General features: G+C 34.6%; 2 protein-coding genes, 1 long non-coding RNA gene, 5 other non-coding genes and 1 pseudogene across 10 annotated transcripts; all 9 read left to right on the top strand.

Moving 5' to 3' along the window:
- The first annotated feature begins 2,075 nt into the window (after positions 1-2,075).
- LOC102607222 (F-box protein VBF-like) lies at positions 2,076-3,287 on the top strand (annotated as a pseudogene).
- Positions 3,288-3,875: 588 nt separating this feature from the next.
- On the top strand, positions 3,876-5,492 carry LOC112497515 (F-box protein PP2-B15-like). Its single transcript, XM_025095878.2, has 3 exons — positions 3,876-4,186; positions 4,622-4,740; positions 4,914-5,492. Exons 1-3 carry the CDS (start codon positions 3,932-3,934, stop codon positions 5,389-5,391), a joined length of 852 nt encoding a protein of 283 aa, XP_024951646.2. The 5' UTR covers positions 3,876-3,931; the 3' UTR covers positions 5,392-5,492.
- On the top strand, positions 4,268-4,370 carry MIR9560 (microRNA MIR9560). The gene is given in 1 exon segment (NR_161560.1): positions 4,268-4,370. It is a non-coding gene; the product is annotated as a microRNA MIR9560 (primary transcript).
- Positions 5,493-5,828: 336 nt separating the features above from the next.
- Positions 5,829-11,622, top strand: LOC107176353 (uncharacterized). Its single transcript, XR_008054887.1, has 2 exons — positions 5,829-8,983; positions 10,710-11,622. It is a non-coding gene; the product is annotated as an uncharacterized LOC107176353 (long non-coding RNA).
- Positions 6,347-6,440, top strand: LOC112497776 (small nucleolar RNA snoR69Y). Its single transcript, XR_003064759.1, has one exon. It is a non-coding gene; the product is annotated as a small nucleolar RNA snoR69Y (small nucleolar RNA).
- On the top strand, positions 8,290-8,387 carry LOC112497775 (small nucleolar RNA snoR69Y). Its single transcript, XR_003064758.2, has one exon. It is a non-coding gene; the product is annotated as a small nucleolar RNA snoR69Y (small nucleolar RNA).
- LOC112497780 (small nucleolar RNA snoR53Y) lies at positions 8,701-8,786 on the top strand. Its single transcript, XR_003064763.1, has one exon. It is a non-coding gene; the product is annotated as a small nucleolar RNA snoR53Y (small nucleolar RNA).
- On the top strand, positions 9,980-10,068 carry LOC112497793 (small nucleolar RNA SNORD96 family). Its single transcript, XR_003064775.1, has one exon. It is a non-coding gene; the product is annotated as a small nucleolar RNA SNORD96 family (small nucleolar RNA).
- A 1,906-nt stretch (positions 11,623-13,528) lies between the features above and the next one.
- LOC102629646 (glycine-rich domain-containing protein 1) lies at positions 13,529-18,556 on the top strand. 3 transcript variants are annotated; one of them, XM_006472077.4, is made up of 8 exons: positions 13,531-13,830; positions 13,905-14,019; positions 14,301-14,684; positions 15,242-15,514; positions 16,586-17,103; positions 17,215-17,339; positions 17,654-17,814; positions 17,894-18,556. In XM_006472077.4, exons 1-8 carry the CDS (start codon positions 13,640-13,642, stop codon positions 18,401-18,403), a joined length of 2,277 nt encoding a protein of 758 aa, XP_006472140.2. In that variant the 5' UTR covers positions 13,531-13,639; the 3' UTR covers positions 18,404-18,556. The 3 variants fall into 3 exon arrangements, with proteins under 3 accessions (XP_024952870.2, XP_006472140.2, XP_024952869.2); XM_025097102.2 differs by lacking the exon at positions 17,894-18,556 and having other exon boundaries at positions 13,529-13,830; positions 17,649-17,805; XM_025097101.2 differs by having other exon boundaries at positions 13,687-14,019; positions 14,312-14,684.
- Positions 18,557-20,138: the final 1,582 nt, after the last annotated feature.

Genomic DNA, 20,138 nt, shown 5'->3' with positions numbered 1-20,138 from the left:
TCTTTTGTATCGAGAATCATCAAAATAAGTAAGAATATTATTTCTATAAAAAAATACCAAAAAAAAAATTGTCATTGTACAAACCTAATTTTTTGATAGAGATGAATTAGATAAATTGGTCAATTAAATAAATTGCACGATAAATATATAAATGATTTTGTTACCTTACATGATAAGGTCGTAAACGTTATAGAATTGAAACTATTAGATTTAATCAAACGGTTAAAAATGTACTGAACAATCATTAAATAGTTGTGAAAATTTGAGAAAAAATGTTGTCAATTCTGTAACGTTTGTTACCTCATCATGTAAGGTAACAAGGTCTTCTCTTGTAATTCATAATCATACAATCGATCATTGATCAAAACTATTTAACCAACAATTAGTTATTAGTTATGGAAATCGATCAATACCCAATTCAATTTCTCTATCCAACACCAATATGTGTGAATGATTTGGGCCATTAGTTTTCTCTCATCCAGTAAATATATATTATACTCAAAGCCGAATTATTGGCAAGTGAAAAGTACCATTCACAATATACCCGGTTACTTTAGATTTTAGTCATCATACTCTTTTCGTTTATTTCTCTTTGATCCTAACTCATGTATGTCAATTAGGGGTACATTGTCAAATAAACACCTTAAGGACATGTACATTATAATTCAATTTTACGACCAATTAAATTATATATAAAATACGTTCTCCTTGTATGATAGCGTTTGACTCGCTTCTTATCAATTACTACAACATAATTATCACATTATTGATGACATAAATAGTTAACAACTACTTAACATATAATTATTACTAGAATGTTAGATCCGAATATAAATTTTACATTCCAATTCTATAAAACCGACTTAATATTGTTGATTTTAAACATTATAAGATTTAAATTTGACGGGTCAATGATCAGAGTTGTTAAGTCGAACCACTGTATTGGTAGACACCAAAACTGACCAAATTATCTAATCGTTGTCAATTAGAATAATTAGAGTGTGAATCTGTTTCACAAATGAAAGTTGTGCAAATTGTTATTAATTTCTAATATTATCTTAAGTGCATGGTGAATGGAACGGTTCACCATGCCATTTCCTAATGCACGAGAGAAATTTTAGAATATATCAGAGGTATCATGTCAGTCATGTAACAACTAAATAATACTATGACATGTATGTATTTATTTTAAAAAATTATCATATAAGTGGTAGTTATATTAAATTCAATTACACATGTCATACATGTATCAATTAGTTATAATACATTAAAGGTATTTTAAAATTTCTCAATGCACGGAGCCCCAACGAGGAACATATTAGTGCTTTATCATTAATTAGGTCATCCATTCCACATTGCCAACTTTATATATGTTCTGCACCGATCGTAAGAATGTAATAACAATGTAAAACCTTGAAATTATCCTTTGTCAAAAAGTTATGTCTTGAGTTCAGACTTCACTGTCTTAAGTTATATGTATGTATATAACTTACGTGCATGTTTCATACAGACATACGTACATACATGTATATGTATATGTATGTATGTATGTATGTATGTGTGTGTGTATATATATGTATGTATAAATGGACGGATTCAACTAAGGCTCAAGAGGTGCTTCAACCCTTTCTGGGCCATTAATTTTTTTTTAAATGTCCGTAATCCTCTTTTAAAATAGTTAAATAAAAAAATTTAAATATATTTTTCATATAACAAAAGACTTGTAATTCAATAGTAATAGTTTATTTTATTTTTTTAAATATTATGTGGAAACTATTTAGAAAAATGATACTTTCATGCATTTAAAATAAATAATTTATTATTATTATTATTCAGAATTTAAAAGAAAGTAATGAAATTTAATTTATGAGATTTAAAATGTATTTAAGTGAACAATTAAAAAAATCTCAAATTAAATATTTTATTTTGAAATAAGCCCCTTAATTTAAGTTTTTGGTTATATATAAATATATATGCGTGTGTGTGTATAAGGGATAGTCAATTAAACGTGCAGATTTTGTCTTGCACTAGTTTTATTTAGTTAGTAATCTTTTGAAGATTTTCGCTAATACAAAATGAATAATCAAGGTGCATTGAACTTGAACATGTTGCCTGAAGATTGTGTGGCTATCATTCTCTCCCTCACTTCTCCATCAGATGCATGCAGGTCTACGCTGATTTCATCGACGTTGCGATCGGTGGCCAAGTCTGATGTTGTCTGAGAGAAATTCTCGCCGTCGTATTATCAAGATCTTGTATCTAGATCCATCACTTCTTTGACGTTCTGGTCAAAGAAAGAGCTTTATCTTCTTCTTTGTAACCCTACTCTCATAGACAATGGTAGAAAGGTTCGTCAATCCTGTAGCCACTACTTAATTCTCTTTTGCAGAAATTCGCAATCTTTAAAATCCAGACCGACGATCAACGGCTCTCTTGTCGGAGGGTTAAATTCTTTTATCATATATTGCATATTTTAATTATAAATGCATGTAATGCAGAGCTTCAAAGTGGATAAATCAACTGGCAAAAAATCCTCTGTATTGTCTGCAAGGGAGCTTTCAATTACATGGAGTGATAATCCAAAGAATTGGAGCTGGAAACCCTCACTAAAATCAAGGTTGATTTTTACTTATGCATAATATGCTTGCAGGCTTTAAGTTTGCTATATTTTATTATTTTTTAAAACTTTAATATATGTTACAAGAATATAAACCGAAACTAGATAGCACGGTAGCACCCTTAATCTTGCTTATTTAACTTACATTTACTTTATTTCGAAATTAGTAAAACAAAAACATTTTGCTTCCAGGTTTTTAGAGGTGGCCGAACTAAGAATGATTAGCCGTTTGGAGATTGAAGGCAAGGTCAGAACTCATATGTTATCACCGAACACAATGTGTGGATCATATCTTTTGATTAAAATCACACATCAAGCATATGGGTTGGATTTGATACCTTCAGAAACATTCCTAGAAATGGAAAATCAAACAATATCTGCTAATACAGCTTATCTGAGTTTCAAAGACAAGAAGAAACATCACCTGGAGAGTTTGTTTTACGGCAACCGAAAGCAGATGGTGAAGTCAAGACTGAATACTGAAGGTGGTGGTGATGAAAGGTTTGCTCGAGAAAGCGATGATGGTTGGATGGGGATTGAATTGGGAGATTTCTTTAGTGGTGATGAAGAAGATGATCATCGCGAAGTAAAAACGAGTTTAAGGGAAGTAAAGGGTTATCAATTGAAGGGAGGGCTTGTGAGTGAAGGCATTGAAGTGAGGCCTAAATGATCATGATGATAAAGTTTTATGCCGAAAGATAAAGTTTTGTAATTTTGTTTTGATTCTTTTATCTGTTTGGCATAGAGGGAGAGATCAAACCAGAATGCCTACCAAAACACAAAAGATAGAAAATTAATCTTTTGAATGGACCACAGCCGTAAAAAGGGGTTGGTCAAAATGATGATTCTTATTAGATGACTTGAACTTTTTTAATAGATAGACGTTGCAGGCAAGAATATGATATCACCTCAAGGGTCATCCCTTTCTTGTATATGTATTATAATTAATTGATATAATTCTATGTAGAAATTATTTATGATCCTCCCCCTGATTTTTAAAGTTGTCATGTCACGTGTCTATTATTAATAAGAGATTAAGAATTAATCATTTCTATATTCTTATTCGACAAACATTTTTATTTTTGCCAGATGTATAGAAGCTCTTATGAGGCAACTAAAAGTCCACAAGAGATGTGCTCATTTGTTCACTTCATGTCGTCATTTAGACCAGACCCTCAAACAAAAATGTCGTCATATTAACGTTACACTAACATTACCTACAATACATGCTCTATATATACAATTCTTAGTAAATTCAAGAAGCACAAACACATAAGCCGTAAGACATTAACTAAAAGAAGAAAAAGAAAAAAAATGAACGTAGATCTGCTGCCCGAAGATTGTTTTGCTCACATTTTATCATACACATCTCCTAGAGATGCGTGCCGGCTTTCGCTTGTCTCGTCGACGGTACGATTTGCGGCCGATTCCGACAATGTGTGGCAGAAATTTTTGCCGGTTGATTATCAGGAAATTCTCTCAAGATTAGTGTTGCCGCTGGTGTACATTTCTAAGAAAGAGCTGTTTATGAGGTTATGTAGCCCAGTTCTAATTGACCAAGGTAAAAAGGTAAACGCATTCAACTTAGAAACACTTTTAATTTATAAACACATTAGAATTATGTATAGATAATAGACAATGTGACAGTTTCAAGGTGTGATTCTGAACGCACAGGAGGTGGAACAAATATGAAATTTTCATTGAAATTCATATTTGTTCCACCACCTGTGGATTCAAATTCAGCCTTAGAGATTGCCGCATTCGCTAGGATCAACTTTTTCTCTCAAAATAATTCTTTGTGGCCGAGATCATCAACAAGTGCATCGTCAAGGAAAATGAAAACGTTGATGTATCCAGTCAAAATCAAATTTCCAAATATATAAGATGGTCAAAGTTTCCATTCAAAATTTGCTTGATCTTATAATTCAATTTTGATGGCCGAAATTGATTTAATTTATTGACAAATCTTATTGATGATGATTACATTAATTAGTGATTTTTCAGACTTTTTCCTTAGAGAAATCAACGAGCAAGAAACGTTACATTCTAGGTGCAAGAGAACTTTCAATTACGTGGGCAAACAATCCTCTCTATTGGACCTGGAAACCCTTCCTTCAGTCAAGGTTGCATATATTTTCACATCAACCCTGTTGAAACGTATCTTTAATTTGATACTCATGCTGGATCATCATCTATCAGCTTAATTTTTTCGATTAATGATTTTTTTTTAACATGGTATCATAGCCAACATTTCATGTTTAAACTCTCACTCTCACGTATTCACTTATTGTTTCAGATTTACAGAAGTAGCCGAACTTAGAACCATTAGTTGGCTACAAATAACTGGTAAAATAAACACCAAAACCATATCACCAAAAACACAATACGCTGCCTATCTCATCGTTAAATTTGCCGAGAGAGCTTTCGGATTAGACTCGTTGCCATCAGAAGTATCACTTGAAGTTGGTAATGGCAGCTTCAAGTCACAAGGGACAGTTTATTTGCGTTGGCAAGAAAGAAAGAAACAGTTAGAATGTCTAGGGCATCTGTACTTTTTGCATCGCGATGAAGCTCTGAGATCTAGGGTTTCCGAAGGAGATGGTGAAAGGTTTGCTAGGGAACGTGAAGATGGATGGATTGAGATTGAATTGGGAAGTTTTTACAATGACGGAGGTGAAGGTAAGGAAGTGAAGATGTGCTTGAAAGAAGTGAAGGGTCAGCATCTGAAAGGGGGACTTATTGTTGAAGGAATTGAGATTAGACCTAAAGAATGAGATTAATGAATATTGATTGATTTTCTTCTTAATTTGTTTACACATCCTCTAGAGCGGTTTTTTTTTTTTTTTTAATAAAATGAAGCTTAGAATTTCCGTAATTTTTTTCCCTTGCTTATTTGATTTTATATTAATACTTCATATTTTTGTCATACTGTTTTCTAATGATAAGTATTAATTAATTAAATTATCTCATTGCCCATTTGACAAATACCAAATCGTTCAGAATGGAATTTGAGAGCATCTAACACGAGTTCTAATTAATTGACTGAAAGTATTACATTCTTTTTTTTTTCTTTTTCTTTTTTAACAAAAAAAGTAGTAGTTGTATGCTAACCAATGTGATTTCTCCCAGAGTGGATCACCTTGTAGCACCCGTTCAAAATTTAAATTCTTTTATAACGCTTTACCGTATTAAAAATTAATAATCACTTATAAAAGCACCCACAATTAACCCTTAAAATTTTAATTTTCCTATCAATGAAAATTGACGCCACATGAATAGGAAACAAGAATGAAGGGGTCCAATGAGGAGTTTGAGGCGGTGCCAATAGCACCCAACTCTTCTTCCTTAATGTTTGAGTTGAACTGGGCGGGCCCAAGGGCTGAAAAAATAAACAACTGTTTATTGAATCTCTCAATAGGTAAGAATAAAATAAAAAACAAGTTGAAGAGAGGGCATCAAATCAAATGCCGGGCCACCCGTGATATTTGTGTAATTTACACGCATTACCCCTCCCTATATAAATTAAAACCCTAGTCCGCTCCTTCTCTCCTCTCGGCACAAACCCTCTGTCTCTGCAGCCTCCCTCCCTCCCTCCCTCGCATCGCATTCACCCGTCCTCCCAATTTCTCTGTTGGGTTATTGTTCGATTGAAGTGTGTTGAAGAGTTTTAGATTAATTATTTATTGGTATGTATTTTTCAGCCAAAAAGGAAAAAAAAAAGGTTAAAAGAGTCGGTGATGATGAATGTATAATCCCAGCTCTATGAGGCCTTTTGTAGGCCAGGGACTAGAATATCGATTCCAACATTTATCTGAGCCTCACACCTATTCTTCTTCTTCTTCTCTTATGTTTGATGCTATCAGTGTGTTTGCTTCTTTCGGTAAATATAAAAAAATCATTTTTTCTGTCATTTTGATGTTTATAAGCAGATGGGTACTGCTTAATCTTGATTTGTTCAACTGGGTTGTTTTTTGTTTTTTGTGTTTGTTATGCTTTTCTTCCCAATAATTCATTTTCCCCCTACATCTGAACTTTTTCACGACTGATTTATTGGATTTTTTTTGTTCTGAGGGGACTTGAGTTCTACGTCTAGGATTAGTGTTCACACACACAGCTTTCTTTTTGTCTATTTATATACATTATATTGTCCTATTAATAACGAAAATGTACCCGTTTAACAAATTATTTTTTTTTGTGTTTCACGTTAATCTACTTGTGTTACAAAATTTTATTTTTCTGAATATGGAGTGAGTCTTTCATGAGGCCTTCAACAGTGTTAAGAGCATTAGCTGGTTCAGAAATTTCAGGTTAATTGTTTGACTGTTGGGTTAATTTACTTTCCGTTGATAAAATCTTTTTTTTTTTTACCAGATATGATGGTTTTATTAATGCTTGATTTTTTTTTTACTTATGAATACGCAAATAACAATTAAACTATCAATTTTGAAGAGAGGAGCAAATGGGCAAGTATATAACTATAGATATATGATGGTTGTTTTTCAAATCATACGATAAAAAGATTAAAATTGATTGTGCAAGAAAAAGAACTTCGCTGCCGCCCTTAAGATAACCTAGAGGATTCAATACTATAATGTTCCGAGGAACGGATAAGCAGCCCGTAGTGGAAGACCAATCGATCTGACCCAAGCATCCGTCGCACCATATTCTTTAATGCTAGAATTATAATTGTGGCAAATGTTAAAGTTAATTTACTCCAATCACAAAAATTATTATCCATAATAAGTTAATTGGGAGCACACCACACTTGTTTAAACAAAGTAGACATTTTTGTTTCTTTTTTTTTTACAATATTTCTTTTCTTTTTATCTATTTGTCTCTCTTTGTTTAATGAGTAGTTAAAATTAAGTTTTGTATTTATTTTTTTCATTTTATTTATAACCAAACAAATTTTTTTTTTCACTTAATTGATAATATTACCAATCAGTTGGGCAGGACGTTTGGTAACTGACATAGTTGGGATGTGACAACTGTGTCTTTTTTTTTTTTCATCTATTTTATACCAAAAAAATTACAGATTCAATTTAAGTCATAATAATATTTTACTAATTGCCTATGAACGTTGTTTTTTTTTTTTTTGTTATTGTTATAATTTTTATTCCATAATAATTATAGCTTAATTTTTACTAACCGTACTAATAAACATGCCCTATATTTGTTCACTTGTTAGAGCTAAATTTTCCACATATTACAACTACTCGAAAATTTCACTGGCTCATTGGATTATAAAGCTTATAAATTGAAAAATCTTCGAATAAACAGCATTGGATATCCAGATATCCCCTAGTTTTTACCCGCATTGGGATCCGTATTTTTATCCGGATCGTTAGTAAAAATCAATGTGAAATATATATATATATATATATATATATATATATATATTAAATTTAAAACTTTAGGGCCAAAAATGGAAATAAACGATCTTCTCGTTAAAACCCTAACCCTAGTCCTTTATAAAACCCTAACCCCTTCTCTTCTCGCCACATTATCCCTCTATGCTGCTTCTACCCCTCCATCACTCTCTTTATAGTTCAAGCAATTTTTTTTTTTCTTTGAATCATTCTTTGATTTAATTAAATGGTTTTGTGATTTAATTGAGCTCGATATGAGTTTCTGATATGCAATTTTTACAAAAGAAAGAAAGAGATTAGTTTGCAGTCAGTGATGATAAGTGTATAATCCCAGCTCATTATGAGGCCTTTTGTAGGCCTGGGAATATAATTTGTTTTCCAACATTTATCTGAGCCACAGCCTATTTTTCTTATTTATAGTTGATGCAATCGCATGTGTCTCTGTTTTGTGAAGATCTTGATTTGTTCAACTGGGTTGTGGGTATTTTTATATTTATATGCAGATTTTTTTTTTGTGCTGTGCAAATTTAATCGTGCTAACATATATCTGAATTTCTCATGACTGTCTGAGGATGTACTGCGTTTAGTTTTTTTAAAAATTAATTTTTTTCGTCTTGCATTAAAGTTTTTGTTTTTTTTTTTGGATGATTAAAAATGTATCTGGTTGCGTATTTTTATGTTGGTTAATCTTGGATGTCCCATTGAGTTGGGGCCGTTCCCTGTGATGCTTCATTACTGACCATGCTAATTCTGATAATCAGATGAATGAAAGCTACATCACGTTATTTTCTGAGGGAACTACCTCCATTTAGGCATAGACTTAATGTTCAATGTTAATAATTGTGAATATCTTGACTTTGAAAAGAAATCATAATGACAATTTATTTTAATTGGAATTGTTTATCGTAACCCTTGTCATTGCAGTCTGTCTGATGGTGCATTTTTTGCTCTTTGGGATTGTCGCTCAGCAGCAGCTCGTTTGTGAAAAACCCCAGTGGTATGTGCATTAAAATCTTACACAGAGTTCAAAGTTTAATCTTCACTATCTTTTAGTATGGCTGTTGCATTGTTTGTAATGGATTTCCTGTTTGGTGGTGGGTATGTTCTTGTTGATGTTGTGACTAAAAGTTTGCTTCATTATGAATTTTAACATTAATGTGATGGGGGTTTCTATAAAGAAGTCCTATACTTAGCTGGAGCAAACCAGTTATGTTTGTATATTCCAAAGTAACCGTCACAAATTGATGCTCTGATGTTGATGGTCCTCCTTGAAAGGAGCTCCTCCATCTTGGCAGGTCTCATATTCCATCGCCTTGTGGAGTGGGTTGCTGCCATTACCATTTGGGATTAGCCATGAGACACACATGCTTCATATCTTCTGATAAAGTCTGATTCCAATTACATGCTTTAAGCTTCATTTTATTTGCAATTGAATTTTGGTTGTTATTGTTCTTTGAATGGTGTTGTGCGTGTTGTTGTTTTAGTTTCCTTAGGTTACTTCTTTTGCTGTTCTATTTGTTTGACGGAGGTTTCTGGAAAGAAGTCCAATACTTTGTTTGGGGCAAACCAGTTATGTTTGTAGATTCCAAAGTAACCGTCAGAAAGAAACGCTCTTTTGTTGATGGTCCTCCTTTGCTGGAGCTCCTCCATTTGGGCAAGTCTCATATTCCATCGCCTTGTGGAGCGGCGTTGCTGCCTTTACCATTTGGGAATTGCCATGAGACATATATTTTGTCATTTTCCATAGTCCTCATGAATTCTGTTCCCATTCCTATGTGTTTGTTTTTCTGTGATACAAATTGCACTTCATTTTTAAACTTTAATGATATGATGGGGGGCTAATACTTGAATGGGGCACACTAATTATGTTTATAGATTCCAAATTAGCAAATTAACAGGTCACAAGTAAATGCGGTGTTGATGTTGATGGTTCTCCATCCAGTGCTGCTTTGATCATTTGGGATGTGGTCTTTTAATTTTCTATGAAGAAATTTGGCCTATGAGGATATCATTCAAAACATACCATCTTTCGGGACTGAATGGCTTTTTAAGCCTTGCTGTCATTCTGCAATTCTGAGGCCCTGTCTTATTATTCATATTTTTACCTTGGAGCTGATCATTCGACATAAGTTTGTGGTTTCTTGTTTGCATTTAGAAGTTTGGCCCATTTACAAAATATCATCTTTCGGGACTGAATGGCTTGTCAAGCCCTGCTGACATTCTGCAATTCTTAGGCTTTGTTAATAGACCAATTTATTTGTTTATCTTCTTTAGTTCAATAGTGCACAAAAAACCTACTGATTTGATAGTACAGTCTTTTCATTATTATTCCAGCTGCTGCAGGCTTCATTCAGAAGAGAGCTGTATAATTTTGATCTCTCAGATTTTGTTCATTATCTTATTTTATTGTATATGCAAAATGAAAGGCATTTCAGTTGAGGGCTTGGTTTGGTTGAATAATTCTGTTAGATGATTTTTTACTATTTCAGCTGGTTCCTGCGGCAGATATAAACATAAAATTTGTGCTGTAATTGTGGAACTAGTCATTTACCTGCTGATGCCACCAAAAAAACTCTACTTTGTCTTCATAGTTTTACTCACTTCGATTGCCTTGTTTTGCTTCTTGTTTTTATATTAAACCATATTCCAATGTGCCTTGATTGCATCGCTCAAATCTCAAGCTGATGCCCTCCTCCCCATGATGGCTTTGGGATCATCTACAGATCTTCTTGGTACACCCTAGATGTTTTCAGAGACTGGATTGGCAACTTTTTCTCCCAAAAACTCCTCGTGCAAAGTTTCATGTTCTTGGCAATCATTCATCTCTTTGACCTGCTCAACACTATCATCACTGTCAGTACTGCCTCAGCCATTTACGCACAAGAAAAGGAGATGTTGACCAAACCCTTCATCGAGAATAAGATAGCATTATTCAAGGGTCCTCTGATTACATCCATTTATGCTCTTCTTTTGAATTCATTTGCTTTGGTTGGATTGTTCACTCTTCTCAATAAACATCTATGTAATACGGTCCAGCTTCTTCACGTAGATGTATATGTTGGTTTTTGTGGCCTTGTTTACAAAATATATTGAGTGGAGTGCTGTTTGGAATACGGGCACTGTGATATCAATATTGGAAGAGAAAACAAGCATGGGAATGTTGCCCTAGGGGTTTTGGCTTATATCAGTAGAGGCAGCAGGAAGCGTGGGTTTCTCGCAATGCTTGTGTTCTTTGCTTGGAGCTGTGGTTTGAGATTATCAAGTCCCCGTGTTGGCTGGCAAAAGGGTAATTTGATGATTGAAGTCATTGTTGGGCAGGCTTGTTTGGATTGTTTGGGGAGTGTGATGAAGTGGGTGGCTTTTATGATTTATTTCTACGATTGTAAGAAGCGATTTCTAGAGAAGAAGTTTGATGGGTCAGCAGAGGGGAAGGCTTGAACTGAAACTCCTTAAAGGTGTTACGTATGCAATGTAGCCATATATGATGGAACTGTATATGAACTTTGGCAGTAAATGTTATTTATTTATTATTATTATTTTTTGGCCTCTAGTAGACTAAGATTGTAAACCGACAAAAATGAAATTCACCAGTTACTTTGGAGAAATACTAAATAACATTATTTTTTATCATCGAAATCTGACGTCTAATTTTTTGCACCCTCTTTCCTTAGCTTGCTATTGTCTTCAAAATTTTGTGCCCAGTGGCGGACCACTGGACCCCGGCTAGCAAAATTCAAAATTAAGGACTGGCAAGCGTGCCAATTTGTCGTGCTTCTAAGCCGCCGCTATTGTTTAGACATTGCCCTAGATTAGGATTGATCAAATACATTATCTTTGTTTAATTCATTGCTTTCGATTCTGAGCCTAAAAGCTCCATTTTCTTACATTCTGACCTCTATATTTCATTACATGATTCATGAACATTCATTCAGAGGATAAATAAAAAAAATCCATTATTAAATGGATGCCAATTGTTTTGTCATTTTGTAGCTTTTCGGCTCTCCGAGTGTAAATTTTTTTTCCCCCCTTGACGTAAATAATTTAATTGAAAAGTTTTGTCTTCTTTATGGGGAAAATAGCAAGGCCGCCATCATAAACTATTATCTATTAACACCGTCGAGAATCTTTTTATCATATCATGTGATCCTTGACTATCTGTCTACCTAACTAAAAAGAGTTGATAATATTTTTATTGCAATAGTAGTGTTATGACATTTGATTCAACTAAAAATATTTTGAGTAAATAACCAATAACATTGTTTCTCTTCCAATTTTGCAATTTATATAAACTCAATCCAAGATCGTGATCAATCAAGTCGTTTGAAACTTCAATTAACAATAATAATGCCCTTTTGTCAAGGTTTTGGCCAAAAGTTAACATGATTGAATTTCTTTCAAGGACAAGGAGTATCCACAAATTGCCTAATCAAGCAAGTTTGTTAATTAGGCCAAATCACAGGAGAAAAGTTGATGAAATTTGTCTAGTCATAGAAATATTTCACGGGTCCAAACATGAGAGTGATTCTTCACATGGGCCAGCCAGGGGCCATTTATGTGGTGAATCACTACATTTAATAAAGACAGGAGAGGAGAAGCGATGAAAATGGGCAATGGCTGCCCACATCATGTTTGCATGTCTTGTTTCTGAATGATTCGCTAGCAGTGCTGATTGACTTCATTGGTGACAACACAAATGAGTGTGCTTTGTTTTGAGACATCACTGAGCTATACCAACCCATATTTGGAATAACAAATGGCACTGTGTCCCAACTAACCGGATAGAGATAGAGATATTTATCAATTATCATCACATGCTTGTTAATAAATGTATCATTGAGTCAATGATACTTGTGTTATTACACCCACGTAGTTGAAGTATTCACTAAACATCCATGTTTACTTGGAAACCAATAATTATTAACTTTACTTTTATAATCCAAAAGCACATTTATTAGTAATTTCATTTCACAATAAATAGCAAAATATACAGTTTCAACTTTTTGAGTAGTGTTATATATTTTATTTTAAAGATTTTTAATGTGGTATTCATCAATTAATTGGTGAAATAATATAGATAATACAATTAATTCATTCCAATTTTGTAAAGAATAATCAACCAATTTGTATAAATGATGAATTCAATAACTTCAACAATTTATTGAAGTCATTTTCAATTCCTTTATGAAACAACCACCTTCCGGACGAAATACTCTTTTTCTTGTCCAAGCAAAGTGTCTCTCTTATCATTTTTGTGATGTTACAATTAAGGTCTTTCAATTCGATACGAAATTTTGTTCATTTGCCAAAACAGTAATTAATCTTTACATCATATATTATTATCATTAACAATACCGCACATGTGATGATCAAAGGCCATGGAATAACAACCCAAGCTGATCTTCAACTTCCTCTCTTAGTCCCCACAAACCCCACCACCTGAAAACAAAAACCCACTTGCCACGTGTCCCATCTTATTCACGATAACAATGACACACACAACACTGTTTCTTCCTCGTATAAATATTATTTATTCTCTTTGTAGCCAACAGATATCATCATTAATTAAAGCTCCTGTTTTATGTAATAAATTACAAGCACAATAACATAAGGTTTCACTTAACTCTCTGTGTGTGCGTGTTTTCATTTTTCAACGATGTCATCGGCTGGGTCCGAGATTTTGGACAACTTAACGACAAGAACTCTCAGCGGGATATCGGAAGTTGATACGATAAGACTCGGTGTTGATCTTGTTTCTGCTACTAGAAAAAATATCGGGTTCTTGAGAACTGTCAATGAGTCTCAGTGGTTACATGAGAGACCAACAATTCTTGAAGCTATAAGAAGGTTCAAAAATTATAATAAAATTTAGTTTTTTGGTCAGTGTTGCTCAGAAGATCATTTTTATTTTGTTTTTACAGGTATGAGGAGCTGTGGATGCCGCTGATGTCTGATCTGACGGTGGGGGCCCCGCCACCTATGATTCTTCCTCCAGTTGATATTGAGTGGGTCTGGTTTTGCCATTCCTTGAACCCGGTAAGCTGGTTACTCCTTTTTGTCAACTTTCTGTTTGGCTGCTGAGAAAGTGGGGGAAAAAGATCAATTTTGCCTTTTTTTAGTTATAGTTCTAATAAATAACCGTTTAATAAGTTGACAATTAATTCCCATTTTGTCTTTTCTTTTTAGTTAATGAGAGCAATTTTGAATCACTTCACTTCTATTTTCTTCATCAACCGAAGAAAATATTGGACATTTCTAGTTGAATTACGTATCGACTTTTGGTGTGCAATGTAAAAGTTGACAACTATATTTCTCAGGTCCGTTACAGGCAATACTGTGAGTCAAGGTTCTCAAAACTCATTGGGAAGCCGGCAATTTTTGATGAAGAAAATGAAGAGTATGCCTTAATGAGGTGCAGAGAAATTTGGGAGCATAAATACCCATCTGAGCCTTTTGGGAATGAAGTGGATTCAGATTCTGAAAATCCAATTTGTGTTACAAATGAAGATATATTGGATGAAGTAAAAAGGCAAAGATTTTTGTACTTAAAGTTTTCAGAGCCATACATGTGCGAGCTTGTATATTTGATAGCAGCCAGACAAAGATACAAAGGATTCCTGTACATATTGCAGAAATTCTCTGATGGGTGCTCTCTTTTTGTGCCTGCTTCTGACATTCAGCTAATGTGGCTTACTCTTCTGGTTGGTTTTCTTCATCATTGTTACTCTCTCTATCAACATGCATCTTTTGGAATTCTCTTTGTCTATTCCATTTGGATTTTATGTTTGTTCTTTTGTGATATCTAAATTCTGTTTCTTTTCATGAGTTTCTCTTTCAATTCTCTACTTTAACCTCAGTGCGTTTTATCCTTTCAAATACTTGTGTTTGTAAGTTGTGTGTGATAAAGACTCTTATCTTTTTGTCTCATTTTCATTCTTTTGGTTTTTATAACTTCAGAAAAATAATCTTGTTCAATGACTATGAACATCTGTTAGGATTAGGTGAAGTTTGAGGTTAATATTTATTTTACTTAACAATAAGAAATTAAAAATGAAAATGGACCCCAGACTTCTTGTACCACTCGAAGAGATTTTGCTAATTGAACCAACTTGCACACAAGTAGTTTCTAAAATTTGCTTATATTGTGTGTGTTTGAATTGTGATAATGATGGTGATTAATGACTCTAATTTAAATTGCTTTGTTACGTTTTGTGAACGTGATCCATTAAATAACTTTAGTTTTTAATGAATCAACCAGAGCTACCCCACGGTGTATGCTGAGGACTTGAAGGGCACGTGGGATGATATGGGGAAGGTGGTGGGTGTGTGGGGAAATGTGAAGGCAAAAGATGTGGAAGAAACCAAGAAAATATGGGAAAAAACTTTTGATCTGCCTTATGAGAAAGCTGGAGGTGGGTTAGCTTTGGAATTTGATGGGATTGCCTCTGTCAAGCCACCTATTTTCTGGAATGTCTCGGATACAGATGTCAACAGCAAATACAAATCCATGTTGCCCAGGTTCCTACTTGAGGTCAGTTCAGTTCACTTTCTGTAGTTTAATTACTTACAGTTTTTTTAAGATTATTGAATGAAATATGGGGGGCTACAGCTCTTGAAAGTTTGGTTTTCTCCTTAAAACAATTTCTAAAATTTCCAGTCGCAGGCCCAGCTGAAAAACCCATTCTAAAATTTTTCCGTGGGTCTTGAAAAACCCATTATAAAATCTTTCTTTGGGTCTTGAAAGCTTGTATAGGTTATAATTATATAAGCTTTATTTTTGCTGTGGCCAGAGCTGTTAGCACTTTTTGTGTTTTAGTCCTTTTCTCTTTTATGATTTTTGATTAATTTGTATTATTAAAGGGCAGTAATCCTTAGTGAGTACTATTTCAATGTTAGGTAATGGAAAATGACTGCATTCCTTGAATTGTTTTATAGCAAGTGATGGTATCCAGAGGCAGAACTACTGGGTTGGCAAGTTTTTGAAATTTTTTTAAAAATAAGGTAAAAATTTAAAAGCTTTCAAGATGACCCCCAACTTATTCCTCAAGGCTACCCCAATTTTCTAAAAATACTTACTTGCAATATATTTTGGCAACCCCAAATTAAGATCCTGCTTCTGTCACTGTTGGTATGCTTAGGAGCAATTATGAATGATTTGAAACACTTAGACAAATTGCTCTTGGTAACTCACACTTGGTGCAATTGTAGTTATTTTAATCAGTTATTATTATTATTATTTTTTTAGAAATGGACTTTAGGTAATGCTAATTACATCTTGACTACTTTCAATCTTCTAGACTAAAATGGGCAAGCTTAACCTTGAGACATAAGGAGATACAAAAAGGAATAATGGACCATATAAAAATATGGACAAACTGCAAAAAGGAAGAGCATTTCATAAGAGATTCTGGTGATGCTTTCTGCAGTAATGGAATCATATTAATTTACATTTGAACTCCAAAAATCGAGCTAGTTTTGCATTACGTCAGCTTTAATGCTTTCACACTGCAAATCAATTCTTCCACAAACTGTTTAAGGGAATTGGGCCTTAGTTGTGCTTTAATGAGCTGGTGAGGAAATTGATTTTGGTCTTACATGGCAGGTATGTATCTTTCTGAAACTCAAATCTGGGATGAAGGCAATGCAACAGGATATTAAATGTGATTTCCTGCGTCTACGAATGGTAAGATGTCACAGGGAGCTCAAGCTTGGCAAACCGATTTCCAGCTTCTCCCACAATTCATGGCAAAAGGTTTGGCATTTATACTGCGAGTTTGGAACCAAAGGTTTAATTCTTGAGCTTCGACATCCTGGTGGCACCTGCTTCAAAGGAAGTACATTGCAAGGCACTGTAGAATTTCGTTGGAACAATTTACTGAGAGCACCCTCACTTACGATGGAAAGAGAAATTGAACAATTTAGGGTTGTTATTTCCATAACTCCTCCAGTCCAAGCCCAATACTTATTGAAATGTGTTCCAGACAGAGTCACAGATGATTCAGGAGCTATGATATCAGATGTAATTCTGCGGTTAAACGGGTATCGGCCCCAAGAAGGTCGGTGGTTGTCTCGTACTGTTCTTGATCATGCAGGCAGAGAATGTTTTGTTGTTCGAATAAGGTAAAAGTTCTCAGTAATGATCCCTTATAATCTAAGGAGGATTTTATTATGAGTAAACTAGGACATCTTTGTTTTGCATGTTTCTAATGGACGCTTGAAAATGAATTTCAGAGTGGGAGGAGGATTTTGGAGAAGAGGCGGAGAAACTCCTTCGGCTGTGAAATGGGAGGATAGGATTATAGAGATACGTGAAGGCTTTTGGTCTTATGTTGCTGGTTCCATTGGTAGAGCTCCTGGTATGTTGTTACTTATGATAACCGTATATCATGATTGACAAGAGCCAAAGTCAGCTCATGATACATTAATCTAGGGAAGGAATAGAATTAACAATTCCGCATTCTGTGTTATGTGGCTGTTTTGGCTTCGCAATTATGATAATTTTTTCTCAGGCCAAGTAATGGTTGTGTTATGCAGTCTTCTCCGCTGGATTTTAGTTTCTGTTGTATCAATCTTGTGGAATATTTACGAGTCCAAACTTGTTTTCTTATGAAGTAAGGTTTATTGGATAAAAATTTAAACATGTTATCATCATTGTTGCCATCTAGTACAGAGAAAGTGGTAGGAACAGCAACACCAAAAGAACCTACAGCAGAATGTCAAGCTGCATGGGATTTCTCAACAGGGGATGAATTGATGATAAGTTGGGAATCATCATCCTTGACGTCAGGCTTGAAATTTGCTTTGAAAAATGCAGCATCTCCAGATTCATTGGTAATGTCAAGATTCCTGAGAAATGAAAATTTTGATGCAATAGAAAATTTAGCCGGTTATTAACATTGTTTATCCGCAGCTGGTACTGTTGAGAGGGCAGAAAATGCAGTATCAAGGGAGGGAGCAAAGCGAAGTCGAAAAAGAGGCGGAAGAGGAAGACGATGAGGGTTTTGTGACACTCGTCCGGTTCACAGACGAGAACCCGACTGGGAAAGCAACAGCTCTATTGAATTGGAAGCTTTTAGTAATAGAACTTTTGCCTGAAGAAGATGCAGTTTTGGCACTTCTTTTATGCTTCTCCATACTTAGAAGTGTATCCGAAATGAGGAAGGAGGATGTGGGGAGTTTGTTGATCCGAAGAAGAATAAAGGAAACAAAACTTGGACATAGAGATTGGGGCTCTGTTAACCTTCATCCTTCATCGTTGTCATCCTCCTCTTCCATCACCTCACCATACATTCAACCTTGGTACTGGAATGCTAAAGCAGTAATGGCTGCATCAACAGACAACATTCGCAGGCCACCGGCTCAAAATTATTCGCCGGCAGAAGGCGGCGACAAGTTGTACAAGAGAGGAATTATTACATGAGATTACATTTTTTTTTTCTGTGTCAGTATTTTCATACAGAAAATGGGCCTTAAATTATACGCAAGTTGCTGATTACATAAATGTTTTCTCATACCAGGAAGCAAAGCATATGCTTCTGCCAATTTCCAGAATATGATTGCACTTGAGCCTGAATCTGCATGTGCGCTTTGCATGTGGTATGTGTCTTTTGAGATTGTTTTAAAGTTCTGGTAGTGGCAGATATCCAACAAATCAAGGCTTAATTTAATGGAAGATGCAAGTGGGATTAAATTTAAAGATGCCCGGTTGCCTAATAAAGAGCTTATTCATTCGAATCTCTGACTCAGGGAGAAAGAAACCAGAATCAAATCTTTAATTGATTGTTAGCGGGGACTGTATAGAATCAAATTATCAAAATTTAATGTCGGGTTGCAAGGAGGAGAGTGGTACCCAATTTTTCTTTTTCACATGACAAATAATTCCTTGTGCTCTTGTCACCAATTCATTAACATAAGCCTACCAAATTAGAAATCTCTCAATACACATTAATCATGACTTTGATCTCAATTTCCACAGTAGATGTAATAGCATTGTTTAAATTATTCATTACATTGACTGAGACGTTTACCAGAAAAATATCAAATGAGAATCATAAAAAAATAAAAACATAATCCTAATCACGGAATGGGTTGATTAATCTAAAGCCTGCGAAATTAGAAACCCTCTCAGTGCATATTAATCAAAGACTTTGATCTCAATCCTAAAGTTGATATAATCACATTGTTTAAATTATTCATTATATTATATTGTATTATGGACAAAGACATTTACCAGAAAAATACCAAATATAAATCATTAAAATAAAAAGCAATCATCCTAATCAGGCATTGGTTGGTTCATCTAAATCTAAAGCCATCTAGAACCCAAAGTGGCTGTGTGGTCCCTACGCGTTTGCCATCACGTCAAGTAAATTTCTTTTTGTGCTCCTTATGGGATAATAACATTCAAATCCCTTAAAATTTCTTTTTGTGTTTTCGCTCTGGCACATAAACTATATATTATCGGGTTAGTTTTTTTTTTTTTTTGAAAAGAGATTTCTATTAATGCAAAGAAGATAACAGATACATAACTTGTAGAGGGTAGGAACCCTTCCATACAACAGTTTCGCATTTTTCTAAGGCTAATTTAGCTAGAGAATGGGCAATGGCATTATAAGATCTATGCGTATACACACAACTAACATGATCGAAGCTATCCTTTAATTTTTGAATTTCCGATACCACCCAAAAGATCTCGGATCTGCTGCCATGCCTGTTGTTCACTAAGTTGACTACTCCTTGCGAATCTGACTCCACAATTAGATCTTTCACAAGAGCTTCTTTCGCCACCTGCATGCCCTATTCCATAGCTTCTGCCTCAGCATACAAGACATCTCCATGGAATTTTGAAACTTTAATTGCAGCTGCTGTGACTTGCCTCGTTTCATCTCTAATAACAGCCCTCAGTCCAGCAAGGTTCTGTTCTAAATTGGTAGCTGCATCAGTGTTGACCTTAACAAAACCTTCTTAAGGGGGGTTCCAAACATGTTGAGCCATTTTCTGCTGATTTCCATTGCTTACATTAGTTGAAGGCTGCACTCTCTTGTAGGCTTCCATTACAGCTTCAGCTTTAGCCACCACAATCTGGGGATTCTCTCGCTTACCCTTGAACAGCCACTGGTTCCTTGCATTCCACTTCGCCCAGAGAATCGCAGCAA

The sequence above is a fragment of the Citrus sinensis genome, chromosome 5, assembly GCF_022201045.2.
Source record: "Citrus sinensis cultivar Valencia sweet orange chromosome 5, DVS_A1.0, whole genome shotgun sequence".
In the NCBI taxonomy this organism is placed as follows: Eukaryota; Viridiplantae; Streptophyta; class Magnoliopsida; order Sapindales; family Rutaceae; genus Citrus; species Citrus sinensis.
The sequence above is the reverse complement of the archived record's forward strand: the minus strand, read 5'-3'. Positions and strand labels throughout refer to the sequence as shown.